Genomic DNA, 17486 nt, shown 5'->3' with positions numbered 1-17486 from the left:
AGATTCGGACGCCTTCCCATCCGAGGCCAGAGGCTGAGCTGCAGGTAAGCATACAGCTTAGAATCGAACGCCAAGTGTGAGCTTGGCTGACGGCCGAATGCGCGGAGTGCCGATTACGGCGCGCTTCTGTGCGAGGACGAAGGCCAAGCTGCAAGAGGGCAGAGCTTGGAATTGGTCCAGTGTAAGCAAGACCGAAGGCCGATAAAGACCGTGGCCACAGTGTTAAAGACCTCTGGGGCTTTCCTGTAGCTGCATTCGTGGGAGGCCAAAGGCCGTGCTGCAGTGGAGCTCTAAGATTGGAGAAGAACCAAGCATTTTAAAGGCGAGGCCAAAAGTTACGCTCCAAACAGGGCCGAAAACTTGGAGGTTCAGATAGCGGCTTACTTCTATGCGAGCGATGCGAGGCCAAAGATTGGTCTGCGAGAGAGCAAAGCTTGAAATTTGAACAATGGCCAAGCTTAAAATGAGACCTGATTCCGTTTCCGATGCCTTCCGTGCAAAGCCAACGGCCGGACCTTTGGGCGTGAAAACGCTTAATATCTGAAATTAACCCCCTTTTACACCTTTTTAAGACATTTAAACCATGCTTGCAATAATTGAATTCGCGGTGAATGACGGATGAGCTAGCCAGCTGGCAAAATTAGTCATTTCGTTGCTCTAACACTAGTAGCGCGGTTACCAAACAGAAAAGTTTGAATTTACCATCGATATTTTAGAATTATATGGCCCTAAAATACCTTTTGAATGTCTATAAGCTATTCAGACTGGCGCCGTTAAAGATCTAAACTAGATAAAATATATATTATATGATTCTGAAAGTAGTAGTATCTAACAAGGTCACGCCGATGCCACGCCGATAGCGCAGCGTCGGCGGCGGCGGCGCGTAAATTTTGTCGGCGGCGGCGGCGCGCCGGCGCGGCGCTCATATCTAGCTCGCGTGGAGGAGCGGTTTTTTGGGCACGAGTCAAAGGGGCTCGCGCGGGACGCGCGCTTGCGTTCACACTCGCGTTCGACTTGTCATTCGATTATAAACCTTATGCCGTGCCGTTAGTGTTTAAAATATATTAGCTCGACGAGCTTACGCGCCATGAGACGAGCCTCGAGCCGAGCCACGAGGCGAGAGTGTAATCATTAGCTCGACGGGCTCATGCGCTCAAGGCCACTCGAGGCGAGCCACGAGACGCGCCGCGAGACGAGCCGCGAGCCGAGAGTCTAAACCGGCTATTAGATGACGCCTCAGTGAGCTGTCACTGTTGCCACTTTTGTTTAGTGTACGATTAACAATGTGGCCCACCTTGCTGTAGCCATGTCGATAAAGTCATATCGATAAACTATCGACATTTCTTGCAATTTTTATTTTACTTCAAAGGTTTAACGATACCTAAAATGAACAAAAACGCTTTTATTCTTTATTGTGGTTATCAGATCACAATTTTATCGTCACGCCCCAGCAGGGAACCAAGGGAAAGTTCAGTTCAGTTAATTTAAATACATAAATACCTACTAAAATATGTGTTCCGCAATAACTGAATTATTTTATTACATTATAATATATTAATTATCCATTAGCATTTCAATTATGTTTATGTTTAACGAAGATATTGAAGCTTCAATTAATCGCTATTTCGTTCCGCTGTGTAGCGTTTATCGATATATAATATGATTAAAATCGACTTTTTACATCCCTAAAAGAGCACACATATACGTTTTGACGCACACATACACAACCTATGGTTCTACCAAAAAAGGCAACACTTTGATTTGAAGTCCATCTTGTCAACAGTATGGTTGTCCTTTTTTGACACACGGCATTTTTAAAAGAGCGAAGAGAGAGAAATGATACTAGTTGCTGCGCCGTCAAAGAGAACCGAAAACGTTGGGGCCTTGAGTAGGAATTATAGTTTTGATACTAGACAATATTTATGACTTTCTGTGCACACGTAAAGTCCCAAAGGAAATAAGTTAAATATACGTTTACGTGCACTCAAAGTCAGCTCACATAATTTCTACCACTATTTAAAGTACAGTCAACAACAAACACATATGTTTACGTTCCAATGTTTAGATTTTATAGATATTTTCCAGAACTTTTAGTTTATCCGTTTCTTTATTCGTTACACTTGTCCTCTTTATGAGATTCAGGCATTAATAAATTCACGTACTTAATCAAAGTACTTAATAGGCAAATGTTAGTACTAGTACTTAAAGTATCAAAATATTAATAGAGCACCAACCTACTAAATTGTTTACGACTTGTAAACATTGCAGTTTTTCATTATACAACGCTTCACGTCGACTTCGTACATTGTCGTAATTATCTACGAGCTTCAATAATAGTTTGCGGACCTCACTCGGTGCAGTCATTTTTAATATTATTTACAATAAACGCCTTATAAACCGCAAACAATTTGAATATGATTTGAATGAATGACATAAATTGACAACAGACTTTTAACTTTTTTTTAAATCATTGACAATTGGTGATACAACAAGGAAATATCTATCAACTAAATTTGGCTAGCCAGACCTATTATCCTTCGGAGACGCCATGTCTATAATTTTCGCTACAAAATAGTCTGCCGTTTTTTGCGGGGGAGGGGCACATCAAATGTATAGGTACGTCATGTCAGATAAACGTCAGTCCATACATGTGGTTGACATGTGGTTGACCATTGGCCGCCTATTTTCGACAGAGGGGAACGCCTGTTAATGGCCACTCCGAGGTTATCTCATTACAATTATAATATAAGTTATTGTAACCTTTTTAATAAAATAACTCCCATATACGCAACTAAAAATATTTTAAAATCCATTCTACCAAACTGCCGTTTGTATGTATCTTTAAGTAGGAGTAGCAGCGAAAGCGCTATTATTGTTTGTCCTTGTCACAGTCTCACATTTTTTTGTGCCCCACCATTTTTTTAGTATGGATTATGATGGGCAACAAATGAATTCAACTAATCACAGTGTCGCATTTGCGTAAGTTTTGTCCCTCACGGAGGCACGCGTTTACCACTTCTATACGATCCTACCTTCTATGTCTCTAATGCAATTTCGCAGATCGCAGTGTGTAGCGGGCTTGTTATTCCGTACGGAAACTGAATGGAAATTCCGTATGTTTGCGCTAAAGGTTAAAATCACGCAAATAGAGTTAGACCAAGAAAAGTCTGCAGCGATTTTGATAGCCCACGCAGTGCAAGTGTTATTTTAAACGTCAAACGTCAATGAAATTATGTCGTATTAAATAACACTTGCACTGCGTGGGCTATCAAAATCGCTGCAGACTTTTCTTGGTCTAACTCTAATCGAATGTGTGCGCTATGCTTACGGAATTATGAATCTGTATTCCCAATTTTTACCCTTTGGGTACGGAACCCTAAAAAAAGGGGCAAGCTATTATGGCGCCATCTATGCAAACCTTTGACAGTTGCCAACCCCATTGGCCCTTAACTCAATCTATAGAGGGTAGAGGTAAGGAGAAAACTCTTTTATGGGAGAATGTTTGTAAGTGTCCAGCTGTCAGCTTTAAATAATAGTTCCAATCTCTCCAGAGTAGCGCTAAAATAGCCTACGTTATTGACGGAGTGAAGTGCGCTATCAATGATTTGATTTTTTTTTTATCAAATATTGTAGGTATTGTGGCGCCCCCTATTTAAGGGATTTTTGACGGATATATTTTGATACATGGAGATTGTATTCCTTTCCTCTACCATAACTCAATCTGCCTATACAATAATAATCTACCAGCCACCGTACGCCATCAATGTAATCGTTGAGGACGTTGAGGTTCCATCAGTTCCAAACGAAAGTAAAGTAACCGCCATAAAAACCCGCCAAAAGCTGAGAGAATCGTCATTGTGCTAGATGGCGCTAAATACGATTTAATTGATTTATCTTTACTTTACTATGGTAAAAGGGTTTTATTTCAGGACTTTTGAATTATTTGCGTATGTGTGCTATTTATAAAGCCTCCTCCACACTCTTGCGCGAATCGCGGCGCGAAGCCGCGAACGCGAGTGTGGAGTCGATTTTCGCAGACAGCGAAATCGACTCCACACTCGCGTTCGCGGCTTCGCCCGCGATTCACGCGCATAGTCTGGAGGGGGCTTAACTTCCAAACTGGCAGCGGTCAGGCAAGTCCAATTAATAACGGTACAGACGGCTCCGCACGGACCGCGACCTTGCCTTGGTGCGGTGCTTAATTTTTATATATTCTTTGTATTGTTTTCTGTATTGAGTGTGCAATAAATTTGTTAATCTGTTCTACCTTTTTTATCTTTGTTTTAAATTTAATTTTGTTTTACTTTACTAACTTTATTCTGCGGGCTCAGCACGGTTCCATTTTTATCGACTATCACTATGCGCGTCCCTTTCGCACTTACATACTTGTTAAGCCCCCTCCAGACTATGCGCGTGAATCGCGGACGAAGCCGCGAACGCGAGTGTGGAGTCGATTTCGCTGTCTGCGAAAATCGACTACACACTTGCGTTCGCGGCTTCGCCCGCGATTCACGCGCATATTCTGGAGGGGGCTTTAGAACGTGACAGACATGGTGACAAGGGATAAAAACGCAACCGTGCTAAGCCGCCTGTTCTCCATGAATTTACAACTTGTAATACCTACTGTTAAGGGGAGGGGCACTGTGTATCCTAAAAATCCTAAAATACAGGTTAACCATGGTTAATCTACCTAGGAAACAGACCTGATTTATTTTTAAGAATTCTGTTTGTTTAAGTTTGTTCATGAAATAAATACATAGTAGGTACTTAACTATATACATATGTATATAAAAAAAAAATATTTGTATGGTAAGTAGGTTTATTATTATTTATTTTATTAGATAGGTACTTACCTACTCAATTACAAATCTCGATTCCGAATACCTTACCCCACAATACGGTACATTTAAGTTTTAAAGTGCTTTAGGGTGGTATTCCACGTGTCTCTCTCATTAAAGCAAAATGTGATAAGTACGCAAATTTACACATTGGACAATGAAATTGGATAGGTGGAATACCACCTTTAATAAGACCGCTGAGGCATATCATATAATATTAGATTATAGCTTTCATTATAGATAGGTACCTATTAGGTATAAATTATAACAAGATGCCTTGTCATCTTGCCCTACTACTCCAAATAAACACATTTTGTTCAGAGTTAGCAGATGGTGTTTTTATTTTTTAGCTCATTAAGTAATTGTCTAATTATGTATATTGACCGTGGCCTTGTTTCAGTCTCTAGTACAAAGGTTCCCAAACCTTTATGTTGTATATCCACTTATTTTATTTATACTTTCTTTTTCTGTCATATTTTTTTTTAATTTTGGTGAAATCCTTGGTCAACTGACACGAATTACACATAAGTAGGTATACTTTTTGTACGAGGTAGAGTTGTTACCTATAGTTGAAATAAATTGTGACCCACAGCTAAAAATATGGATTTTTTATAATTTCTTTTTTTGATTGTATGTATATGCATACAGATTGGTCCCGTTTTTGTCAAAACCCAGTTCTGATGATGGGATCCATGAGGAATCGAGGGAACTCCTCAAATCTTAAAGGCATACATATACTTAGTGTTTTTTGTATTTTTATCAACAAATCTAGCGTAAGTATAGGTACATTCAAAAAAGTGACATATGAATTACTGTATCTGGTGATCAGTTAAATATCAGCCAATAAGGCAGCAATAAAGGCATTTCAAACTATTTTGAGAAGTCGGTTTTTTTCTATTAAAGATTATTAATGTCTAAATACCTAGAGTGGAAAAACGTGCCAGTGCTGTAGGTAATCGTCGGGATAAGGTGAGGCCGAAAATGCATCGTTCGGAACGGCCATAATTTACGTAGACCCCTAGGTTATTCCCACTTTGGGAATCACTGCTCTTGAAGTACCTTTTATTTGAACATTACTGGAATCGTTGAAGGTAGAACAGATTGTTCCTATGGTGTGCACAGACGAGTGATAAAGGTTATCTGCGCGGGCGCATCCTGCTGCCTTTATCCGCTTAGCTTACAAGTGTTTCGTCTCGGTTGGCCAGTATTAACGTGACCTCCGATCGCGAATACTTGATACGGATCTTTAGGTGACATGTACACCAGTTTTTGGGGAGTAGCGATGGGAAACAAAAACGGGTAGAATAGCAGTTAGCGTCAGCGTTAGCATTTAGCGTTCGTTGTAAATATTGTCATTCTGCGAGACCGGACCGCCACCGCACGCCTCGTCAAACCAACTTCATGCTTATGTGAATCACTTTTTTGTGGAAATGTATTTTATCCTTTAATAGTTGCAAAATATGTGGGGTTATTTCATTTTATGCTAAGTTGCTTTGTTATAAATTTATAATATTGTTTGCGTGCGTTTGTATAACTTACTTTTTGATTAAAGGCATTTTTCAAACATGCGAAGAGGGTATTTGTGTATTGTATTGACATGTGCAGTGTTATTGTGTAGCAATGGAAATGCTCAGAGATTTTGGGTTACTACGGATGAATGTAAGTTCAAATAATATATGTACAGTAAAGGGCCATAAAGTTTGCACATCGGTATTTAGAAAGAGAATATTGGAGGCAACGAGAATGAAAGAGACAACGCTCTACGAAGCCGAAATTCCGATGTGCAAACTTTATGGCCCTTTACTGTATATGATCTTATATACATATATTTGGAAATCATTTATTAATATTTTAGAATTAAGTATGCCAATATGGTAACGTCACAGTCGTACTAAAATTGGCATTTAGAACACGGTATTTATTAGCATTAGGTACGTAACATAATTACTTTACTTGTCCCCTTAGGGTTCCGTAGTCCACTAGGAAGTAGTGTAGTTTCGCCACGTCCGTCTGTCTGTCTGTCCGAGGCTTTGGTCCGTTATTGTTAGTGCTCTAAATGTATCAACCATTCCGACAAAGTGATAAAATAAAATCATTAGTTTTAAACAATTAAGTATTAAAAGTATCCTACTTTGTTGCATATTATAGTTTATGAGTATAGGTACAATGCCTGTAAAATATGGACGGTTAGATCTCTATCTAACCTATCTATTCTATCGTAATTTTTGTATAAAATTTTGCAAAAATTACGTTTTTGCTAAGACAGGTAACTAACTTCAATACTTTGTTGCTTTCAACATTGAGTGTAAAAAACTTTAATTAATAGCGCTATTGTTTCGATCTCTTTTGGGAAGGCACCTACCTGCACTCATTATGTTGATGAAGTTATTGTTCTTGATATCTTCAGTAAACACAGTTGTTTTAATGATAAATAACTTAAATTAGACGTCATTTTATGTATTTTAGCTTCATCATTTCACTTTTGAAAAAATAGGTATTTCTTGGTTTACGCTGAGGTTACCTTGCGATGTTACAATGCGGCATGACCCACCACAGACTGATACCAACCTACCTATCGATACCCTTAATACGTATAACGTTACCAGCTCGCATGAGGAGGGTGCGCCTACTTCATCGTTAGCCGAGGTCAAGAATATAATATGTATCTATATAATAATGGTTGTCTTGACGACAGAAACAGCTTTTCTCTCATACTTAATTCTTGCATGAATTCGCCACTTAATGTAAACGCGTATAAACGTAGGTAAGTACACTTATTAAATGTATCCTAAGATTTCCTAATGTCCAACATAAGTCCGTGTTAAACTAACTTTATAACTTTAGTATCATTGACTCATTTAGCAGGATTCGATTCTACTGATAATCCGGTTTACATGATCTCAAATCTTCGATAGTCTAAATCTTACATAATCTGATAATACCTAATTACCTACCCTTGGAATTGAATATCAAAAAAGTAAATAGGTAAGTATTATAGTGGTGGCTCCTATTCCTGCAAATGTTAAAACTTTAAGAGACTCGTAAGTGGCCCAGGATTGAGTTTGCACAGAATTTGTACAATTATTTATGACAAAGGATATCGTTACTTTTATTTTCAGTGGAAAATCATATAAATCCTGACGATCTCCGCGAACTACTGAATCTTCGTAACACATCGGCAACGACCACCCCTGCGGGCGCAGAACCAGATCGAATCTATGGCTCCATCGACGTAAGTCGTTGCCGGCTTGAATAGAGATAGATAGGTATCTATCTGTAATAGCTCTTAAAGCTTCACAATGTTTTTTTAGGGTTCCGTACCCAAAGGGTAAAACGGGACCCTATTACTAAGACTCCGCTGTCCGTCCGTCCGTCCGTCCGTCTGGCACCAGGCAGTTGAAATTTTCACAGATGATGTATTTCTGTTGCAGCTATAACAACATCAAATACTAAAAAGTACGGAACCCTCGGTGGGCGAGTCCGACTCGCACTTGTCCGGTTTTTATTATTATTCTTAGGTATTATATCTCTTGACAACTGCACTATTTATTAGGTACTTAAGCCATATCATATATTATATTACAGTATACATATGGTGCTACTTTACCGCACTAGGGTCATATGTACTGTAAAACGTTGTACGATACATGTGCGAATAGGTAATTCACAACTCGTGTCGATTCAAAATACTCCCTTCGGTCGTGTTTTAATTTATCGTCGCCACTCGTTTCGAATTTCCTATTTTTCGCACTTGAATCGTAATGTACTATGTATTGTCTATTATTATCATACATCGTTATCGCGGGAGCAAATACGATTTGACAATACTGAAAGATTATAAAAAACAGTCAAAAACAGAAATGACATTCGTATAGAGAAACGTTTATACCTACGACCTTAAAATGTATAATTATTTTATTGAATATCAATGCTATCTTACCTCCATACTTGACTTGATTGGTACTTAAAAAGATTACCTATTAGGTACGCAACCTTATCAGTCAATTTAGACATTTGTCAATCTTGACTGATCTTTATTTGTAACAACATAATCAAATAGAAGTTGCCTTTAAAATGCCTCGAAGGAAAATAACATGTGATGAATTTGTGGGGTTGTTTATACAGGATTATGCTGAGCTAGAGGCTCGCGATACAAATCTATTTTGCTCGAAGTGCAATATTAGTTTTTGTAAAACTAAATCTTCCGTGAAACGTCATTTTAACTCTGAAAGACACACTTCTCTCAAAAAAGATTTTAGGTTGGAACTGACAAAATTTCTAGTAAGCTGTAACATACCGTGGTCTCAAATAGAGAACCCTGTATTTAAAAATTTCATTGAAGATTGTGTATCTGGAAAATTTGAAAAAACTGTTCAGGTCCCTTCAGAATGTTTGCTGAGGCAGACTTGCGTGAATGAATTATACGACAAAGAGATGGATATAATTAGAGACGAATTAAAAGACGCGTATATATATGTAAGTGTTGATGAAACCACAGATGCTATAGGTCGTCAAATCGCTAACGTTATAGTAGGTGCTATGCTTGAAGATGATGTTGGAACTCCACACGTGCTGTCAAGCAAATGTTTAAATGAAACGAACAATATCAGTATAACTAATACTGTAAAAAATGCCCTGGATGATTTGTGGGGCCCTGGTCACAATAAGCATGACAAGTGTTGTTGTTATTGACTGATGGTGTGGGGTATATGTTGAAAGCTGGCAGAAATTTGAAAACACTTTTTCCGAACATTGTCCATGTTACATGTTTAGCCCATGCTCTTAACAGAGTTGCCGATCAAGTTCGTGTTCTTTTTCCAGAAGTTAACCTATTAATTTCAAATGTAAAGAAAGTATTTCGCAAATCTCCGAAAAGAGTAAAAGCATTAAGAGAAATGTTTAATGGAATTCCTTTGCCTCCAAACCCAACAATTATTCGCTGGGGAACATGGATCGAGGCTACCACTTACTACAACAAGTATTTTGATGAAATAAAAAGCGTTATAGACACATTTCGTAATTCAGACGCACAGTGCATCGTCAAAGCAAAAAAATCTTTACTCAGTGCAAAAGTTCGAAAAGATGTAAATTTCATAGCAAAGTATCTGCAAGTAATACCAGATGCTATAAATAAACTGCAGTGCCAAAATCTATCTCTTAGTGAAAGTTTGACCATAGTACAAAATACATACAAACATATATCCAAATTAATTTTGAATAAAGATGGAAAACAGATTTTAAAAAAGTTCAAAGTGGTTTTGCAGAAAAATGCCGGATATGAAGTTATGAAAAAAATGTGTGAACTGATATCGGAGAAGGAGATAGTACTAGATTCAACGATATATCGTTCTACATTTGATTACTTCCGTCGTTTTAAAAACGCACCCATTACAACAGTAGCAGTCGAAAGATCATTTAGCCAATTAAAATGGATATTTACTGCACGACGCCGCAGATTAAGAGTAGAAAACATAGAGAAAATTTATGTTGTATATTACGAAAATCACTTAAGATCAACAAAAATTAAATAATGTTGTACAAAATAAATCATGAATATTTATTTGATATGTCGATTCCGGGTCATTATTTACTAACAGAGTGTAAAGCAAGATTTATGAACATTATGCAACAAAAACTTCGTGCTATGTATGATGAACTTCTTGGAGGCTTATAATGTGTAGGCAGAAAGGTCTGTTTTTACTAAACGGGCAGTCTGTTTTACCACTTCTTTAATAAATTTATATTTGCTCCCGCGATAACGATGTATGATTATTATATACGTACGTGGCTACACTGGCTAGTATCTAATAGTATGAAACTTCCCATACAATAAAATTTAGCGAAAATTTTGGTGCGACCGACCCATATTTAGTCTACAAGCATGACTTTAATCATAATACCTGTGTATGATCGTTTATAGGAGGATGCTACGTCGCACGCTGTCCCCGATACCGTGGACTGCTTCGGCCTCGGCTCTCTCACGAAGCAGTTGCCGTGGCTTTTCAACATGCGGCCAGACTCTTCTGATGCTGTCAAAACGCATTTCTTCTTTTACTCCCGCAAACAGCCATTTCGAGCTCAGGTACCAAGCTACTTAAGGTCAAGGGCCAGGCCGAAAAGATGTTGTTTGAGCGAAATTTACTTTTCGCGCAAACATTTAGATATCACCGGTTTACCACAACTAGTGTTATTGCTTGATGGTTCTATAAAGTTCGCTTGATAGAAACTCGAATCAACAGGCTTAACATGAGAACCCCGCGACAGTAACTCGTGCGCGAGATGGATCACCCGACTTTTTTTAACTGCATTAAGGATGACTCACGTTAGACCGGGCCGTGTCCAGGCCGGAGCTTCCGGCGCACCGTTTTCTATGGAAAGCATCACGTGATCGCATGTTATGTCATGTGTTATCATGCATGATATGTCAAAAGTGAGCGCCGCAAGCTCCGGCCCGGACACGGCCCGGCCTAGCGTGAGTCATCCTTTATTTAGAAATGGACGGGTAGTAGTCTATCTCGCGCGCGAGATACTGTCGCGGCGCTCTCGTGCTTAACCTACAGACACACAAAACATTGACCTCAACCCGTCTCGCCGTAATGAGCTTCAGATATGTTTTATTACTTTTAAAATGATATAACTATGTATGACAATGTTTGATGGTTGGCGGTGTTCAGGTGTTGCTGGGAGAACAGTTCGGGCTGGAGTGGGTGGACTTCAAGCCGAGTCGCAAGACCGTCATGATCGTTCACGGCTTCATGAGCCATAGCAATGCTTCCTGGGTTAACGATATGGCTCAAGCCTTTTTAAAACGGGTACCTATTTATTAATTATCATTCAGTTCATTTTGTGACATACACAATACATATTATGCATATCGCGATTCTTCCATCAGTCCCATCCGATGCCTTCATAGATTTTACACAAAACATAGCTGAACTTTATTTGTCAACTGGGGGTGTACACAAAAACATAAAAAATCGAAATGGTAGCTTTGAGATCGGAAAACTCGGAGATCACGAGTACCTACCTATCACTATTATTTCCAATCGTGTTTTATATTTATAAAGACATTTATTTGAATGAAATAGGAAACTTTAATAACACAATGTTATAAACATATTAGGAAAGACAGAATGTACATAGTAAGTTGCAATCTCAGTAAAAGAGGGTTATTGGTGCGTCAAAGCATGATAAAAAATACCTTTTGGATGTAAATACAACAATACCTACTACAGATACCATATCATAATGTGCATTTTTGTTGTGTAGGATGATGTGAACGTTATTGCGGTGGACTGGAGTGGAGGCGGCAATACTTGGAAGTACTGGCGAGCGGTGGCGAACACTCGCCGAGTTGGCTCCGATGTCGTAGCGTGGGTTTATCTGACATTGTTTATTCCGGCATTATTATCACCGGAGAAAGTATATATAAACATATTATGTGTATATATGTAGAGCAATCGGGCCATGAAGGTCATGGACATGTTTTGCTTAGAACCTTGCATTTTAAATTGCCTATTGTTGATATGGTATTTAAGCATAAGGTGTCATATTTGTTTGAAATTCATCGTAGGTATATCATAATAGAGTCGTATATTTGTCTTAGGTTTTTGAAGAAGCTAATAGAGGAAACGGGAGCGCGGGTGAAGGATTTCCACTTAGTGGGGCACAGTTTGGGCGCCCATATTTGCGCGTTTGTTTCGAAGCATTTTAACGGCGTCGCTAGGATAACTGGTAGGTGTCGTAGGTGGATATGCAGAAAATATGTATTAGCCTTATTAAGTTCCTGCTCATGTTTTATTTAACTACAGGTTTGGACCCGGCCCAACCTTGCTTCCGTACATCTGACAAGTCCGAGCGGTTAGATAAATCTGACGCAGATTTTGTCGATGTCATCCATACAAATGGGAGACTTTTGAAAAGGATCGGATTCGGACTGCCGGAACCTGCAGGTACGAGCGCATTTATCATCTTTTATACATATAGAAGCCCGGTATCAGGATCAATTCGCTGAATAAAAATTTACAACATTTTCAGGACATGCGGATTTTTACCCGAATGGAGGCATGAAACAACCCGGGTGTCACAACGGAACATCTTTATTTTCAAAATTCTTCCGTTACACACCATCACGTAAGTTGCTTTGTCTACAAAGAATTTAATATACCTATGTAGGTACTTTCACCATTTTGATGGGAGTATGGTTATGATATGCGTATACTACTTATAGCGATAGCGGTACAGCCTGAAATTCGGGAATCAGCTGCAAATGGTGTTAAAGGTATGAAAATCGGCACGATTAATCTTTAGGCCATTTGAATCAATTTGACCCGTAGCACCAAAAAAAAAACAAACGGGAAGGAGTTATGACGTCATCTTTTTTTGTATGGAAAAAAAAATGTTCAGATACCTATCGTGTGTGGTATTAAATGAAAGGGAATTTTGAGCCGGTTCATTACATTACATTATTATATTTCCGTCACTTGCATTCAATTAAAATAAAAATAATTTTCAAAACATACTAAGTTTGGGCTCCTCCAGATACGAAACCGTTGAATTATTTTTTGTAAAATATACCTCAAGTAATACCCAATAAATTATAATAATGTGATATATTTTTAGAACCGGCTCAAAATGCCCTTTCATTTAATACCACACACGATAGGTTTCCGAACAATTATTTTTTATTTTCCATACAAAAAAAAGATGACGTCATAACTCCTTTCCGTTTGTTTTTTTTGGTGCTACGGGTCAAATTGATTCAAATGGCCTAAAGATTAGTCGTGCCGATTTTCATACCTTTAACACCATTTGCAGCTGATTTTGGTCAACCGCTAGTACTATTACCGCCGCTACCCGCCAGTAAAAATAAACGCCCTGATATGAGACAAATTTTCAGCTTGACTCAAATACCTACCCGCTATAAAATGTCTAATACCTACCCTACTTTTACAAAATAGTCGATAGTGGAATTTACACTCTGAGTTTAGTGTTAGGTAGGTAGAGGTGCTTAATATTATTATCTAATATCATCAGGTTCTCAGTCTTATTAACCTTCACGTCGACACTGGCATATTGCATTGTACTGGCATAATTAATGTGACGGGTAGAGTAGATTAGATACGGGATATCAATTAAAATGTTCGTGAATGTTATCCAGATTTGCAGCAAGCGGTTTGCAGCCACGGACGAGCGTACCTGCTCTTTACTGAGTCTCTGGTCAACAACAACTGCTCGTTTAAGGCACATCGCTGGAACTTATCCTACGAAGGGTAACTTGGATTGTTAATAAAATAACTATCAATATCATTATATTTCCTTCTCACCAAGGAACTCAGTTGTGTTACCTAGTTGAAATTAGTGTTTAAGTACATATCTATAATTGTGTCACACAGGCGAAACCCAAATAAAACCCGTATTCCTACAACCACGCAGTGTGATTAAATGCATATTAGGATCGAGTTATATGAATAGTTACGAGAAGGTTACAACAAGAGTTAAAAGAGCTACTTTTTTGCTGAGCACCGCGAGGCAGAGCACTATCGTTAAAATACCTAGTTAACTGGCTTATTGAGAAATCTTTGTATGATATAGTGCTGAGACAGTCGAATGTTACAGGGTGGAGTCGTGCCTCCGCGCAGCATGCGACTTCACCGGGTCGTGCTCGGAAATGGGCATAAAGGCCATCGGCGGGAAGGACTTGCCCAGGGCGCAAGGCCCTTATTTTGTGCTGACAACTGAGAGGTTTCCCTATTGTCGTAAGTATCAACGAGATAAGTAAAAAAGTGTATTACTTAGTGCCATTTTTCTACCCCGGGTCTTCTAACCTAAGATTGCACCGGCTTGGCAATTTTAGCGCGCCATAGGTACACTTGACTAAAACTTAGCGGGCGACTTCGTAGACGTACTTTATTAATTTTGATGGTGTTTCAGCGTCCGAGTCGGAGCGGCGACAGCCGGCACAGCACCTGTTGAAAGACTTGCGCGACGGGTTCCAGCTAGCGGGGTTCGGCGCGGGCACGCGGCGCCCGCCCGCCTCGCGCGCGCCCGACTACGCGGACCCCGACCCTACCACCGCTCGCAACATCATAGACACTCCTACCACCAAGAAATCCTGGTTCAATTGGTGGAAAATTAATTCGAACTAGACATTTCAAACTTTCGCGGCAGATCTGCCCAAAGTCACAGTACACTAAGAACAGTAGTGAATCTAAGGCCGCTCGGCAAGTTATTTGCCTACTCTTGCGTTGGCGCTTAGGGTTGTCACTTTTATTTTTAGTTAAATATTATTTGCATATTATGAGTAGCACTACGTTTCTATTTATTATAATATAATGAAATGTTCTCTCAATTCATAAATGAAGTATAAATAAAACGCTTTTTAAATAGTAACATTAGGAAATGGCAGTTATTAAAAAAAATATAAATTCGATACAGAAAAAAATCCTCCGGTTTCTGCATGTTCGGAACGCTTTATTGTTAGCGGTTAAAGTAAAGTAAATTCTCATCCTTACGTAATGAAATGAAATGAATGAAATGAAATGAAATGAAATGAAATGAAATGAAATGAAATTATTTATTTGTACAAAAATGGGTATACATAAATGATCTTATTCTATAGACAGTGTCTCCATTTTCAGCCTATTACAGACATACAAATTAAATAACCTTACAACTATATTACAACTCTATTTACAGAACGTATAAATTTAGTAAAAAGGTTTTAGGGAAGCATGGACAAGTAGGTATTATGAAGACTGACAAGTCCGGGTTTGAGGAGTCGTTATTGAGACACTATATTTTTTTTCTACTGTACGACTGTAAGTTTTGAATTAAGATTTCTTATACCAAACTGCAAATGGGTATTTTTAATGTACGGGCTCCCAACTCAACTATAATATTCATTTCGATACAGTTTAGTCAACTATAATGAAAATGACCAATTACAGCTCGCCGCGGTCAAGAGGGCGAAACAAAACCATAGCTCAAATTAATTATTAATTTTAGGTTGTATAGTAGAAACAATTGGGTAATAAATCAGAAACGCGCATGTGACTCCCTTAATATAGCAACATCCATAGACTACGAAAACCACTTAGTGTTGCTTGTTAGTCTCCATAGGCTACGGTGGCCAAAATCGGGAAAACAACTGTCTAAAAATTGAATTTAGCGCGGAGCAAGTACCAGGGCCTCATGAGTTACGAGAAGGTGTCATTGACCAACCAACGCGGCGGCCGGGGCGCGTACCAGTATTATGAAGGTATCGCGGCTGCTCCCGTATCTTAGCTGTATACAGTGTATACTTTTGGTTTGGTTTGTTTGTATGATTCTACTAGTTTAAAGTATTATTTTTGTTGATTCGTAGAAAAAGTATTGTATACAATAGTGATATAATCAAGCTTTTCAATCTAGTACCTTACTTATACTATTGCCTCTGTTCATAGTCATGATCAAAAAAAATAAGGCGTACCGTCAGAGCAGACAAATGCGAGCGGGCGGGTAGCGTACTCGAATGCGCGCGATCACAGTCGCGGTACGGCCCACACTGCCGCCACCGTATTCCCCCGTATATTATGCTAATGTGTGCGTGGCAGCGCGTGCGTACACGGCGCTCGGCGCGCACGCACACATTCAAGCCGGCAGCGGCACATTTCTATGAAGATTCACTACTGTTCTTATACTGTGCCAAAGTTCAGTTAATTTTTAAGTTATGCTTTAGTTAATTTACGGTAAATGTATCTATGGAAGGATGTACCTAGTAAATTGACAGTTCTCTATGGAGACTCTTTCTGTCGGCGCGATATTTATGGTCTGCCATTACGGTAAATACCTATTGTTGATGCAACTTCGCCGCAGATATTTTATAAATGCGAAATGACTTCTTGTTCTGTTTGATCACGGAAGAAAGAATGAGCGCGCCGTTTGATACTGATTACTGTATGTCCTTCCTTCCGTCTGTATGTTATCTTTTCAAAGCAAAATCACTCAACTGTGCTTACCCGCCATAAACGAAAAACGAATTTTGCCCATAAAAAAGTATATAGGTACAGGTGCCAGTAGAAAATGTAAAAGCCTTATATGCTTATGTTAGCTAGTATAAAATTAACTCCCTTGCCATCAATACGAGCTGGTCCGATTGGTGAAAAATAAATATGACAATGTTGTAAATTTAATTATATTAGCAAGTTGAATAATATATTTAGGTATTTAATCATATAAAATAACATATTACAAATAAAATTTTTAAATAACTAATTTTCATTTTATAGACCCATTTGGTAAATGCGCGGTGATTTTCTCGTAGGTACCTACAACTCAAGCTAGCTGAGTATTGAAAGTAAAACTAGTGAATATATTAGTGGGTACTTACTTAATATAAATAAATAAATAAATATTAGGGGACATCTTACACAGATCAACCTAGCCCCAAACTAAGCAAAGCTTGTACTATGGGTGCTAGGCGACGATATACCTACTTATATAGATAAATACATACTTATATACATAGAAAACACCCATGACTCAGGAACAAATGTTAGTGTTCATCACACAAATAAATGCCCTTACTGGGATTCGAACCCAGGACCATCATGCAGTCAGCCAGTCCGTAGTTAACCATAATAACGTCTTACCAACCGCCTCAGTTAA

General features: G+C 38.7%; 2 protein-coding genes across 2 annotated transcripts in view; one reads left to right on the top strand and one right to left on the bottom strand.

Annotated features, from left to right (window-relative positions):
* The first annotated feature begins 6329 nt into the window (after positions 1-6329).
* On the top strand, positions 6330-15013 carry LOC134804808 (pancreatic triacylglycerol lipase-like). The gene is made up of 11 exons (XM_063778060.1): positions 6330-6497; positions 7958-8070; positions 10762-10920; positions 11513-11650; positions 12108-12211; positions 12445-12572; positions 12650-12790; positions 12876-12971; positions 13999-14110; positions 14457-14596; positions 14772-15013. The coding sequence occupies exons 1-11, from the start codon at positions 6404-6406 to the stop codon at positions 14984-14986; spliced, it is 1440 nt and encodes a 479-aa protein (XP_063634130.1). The 5' UTR covers positions 6330-6403; the 3' UTR covers positions 14987-15013.
* LOC134804792 (myotubularin-related protein 9) overlaps positions 14332-17486 on the bottom strand; it is a 312849-nt gene continuing 309694 nt past the window's right edge. Inside the window, exon 11 of the mRNA XM_063778032.1 lies at positions 14332-14344. The gene's annotated coding sequence lies outside the window, so the exon portion shown is untranslated. The remainder of the gene's footprint in view (positions 14345-17486) is intronic.

This window comes from Cydia splendana, chromosome Z (assembly GCF_910591565.1).
Source record: "Cydia splendana chromosome Z, ilCydSple1.2, whole genome shotgun sequence".
NCBI lineage: Eukaryota > Metazoa > Arthropoda > Insecta > Lepidoptera > Tortricidae > Cydia > Cydia splendana.
The sequence above is the reverse complement of the archived record's forward strand: the minus strand, read 5'-3'. Positions and strand labels throughout refer to the sequence as shown.

Coding starts and splice junctions, on each gene's coding strand:
- LOC134804808 (XM_063778060.1), top strand. CDS start 6,404: ATGCGAAGAGGGTATTTGTGTATTGTATTGACATGTGCAGTGTTATTG. Junction 12,212..12,444: donor GTTGGCTCCGATGTCGTAGC/GTGGGTTTATCT, acceptor TATTTGTCTTAG/GTTTTTGAAGAAGCTAATAG. Junction 12,573..12,649: donor CGGCGTCGCTAGGATAACTG/GTAGGTGTCGTA, acceptor ATTTAACTACAG/GTTTGGACCCGGCCCAACCT.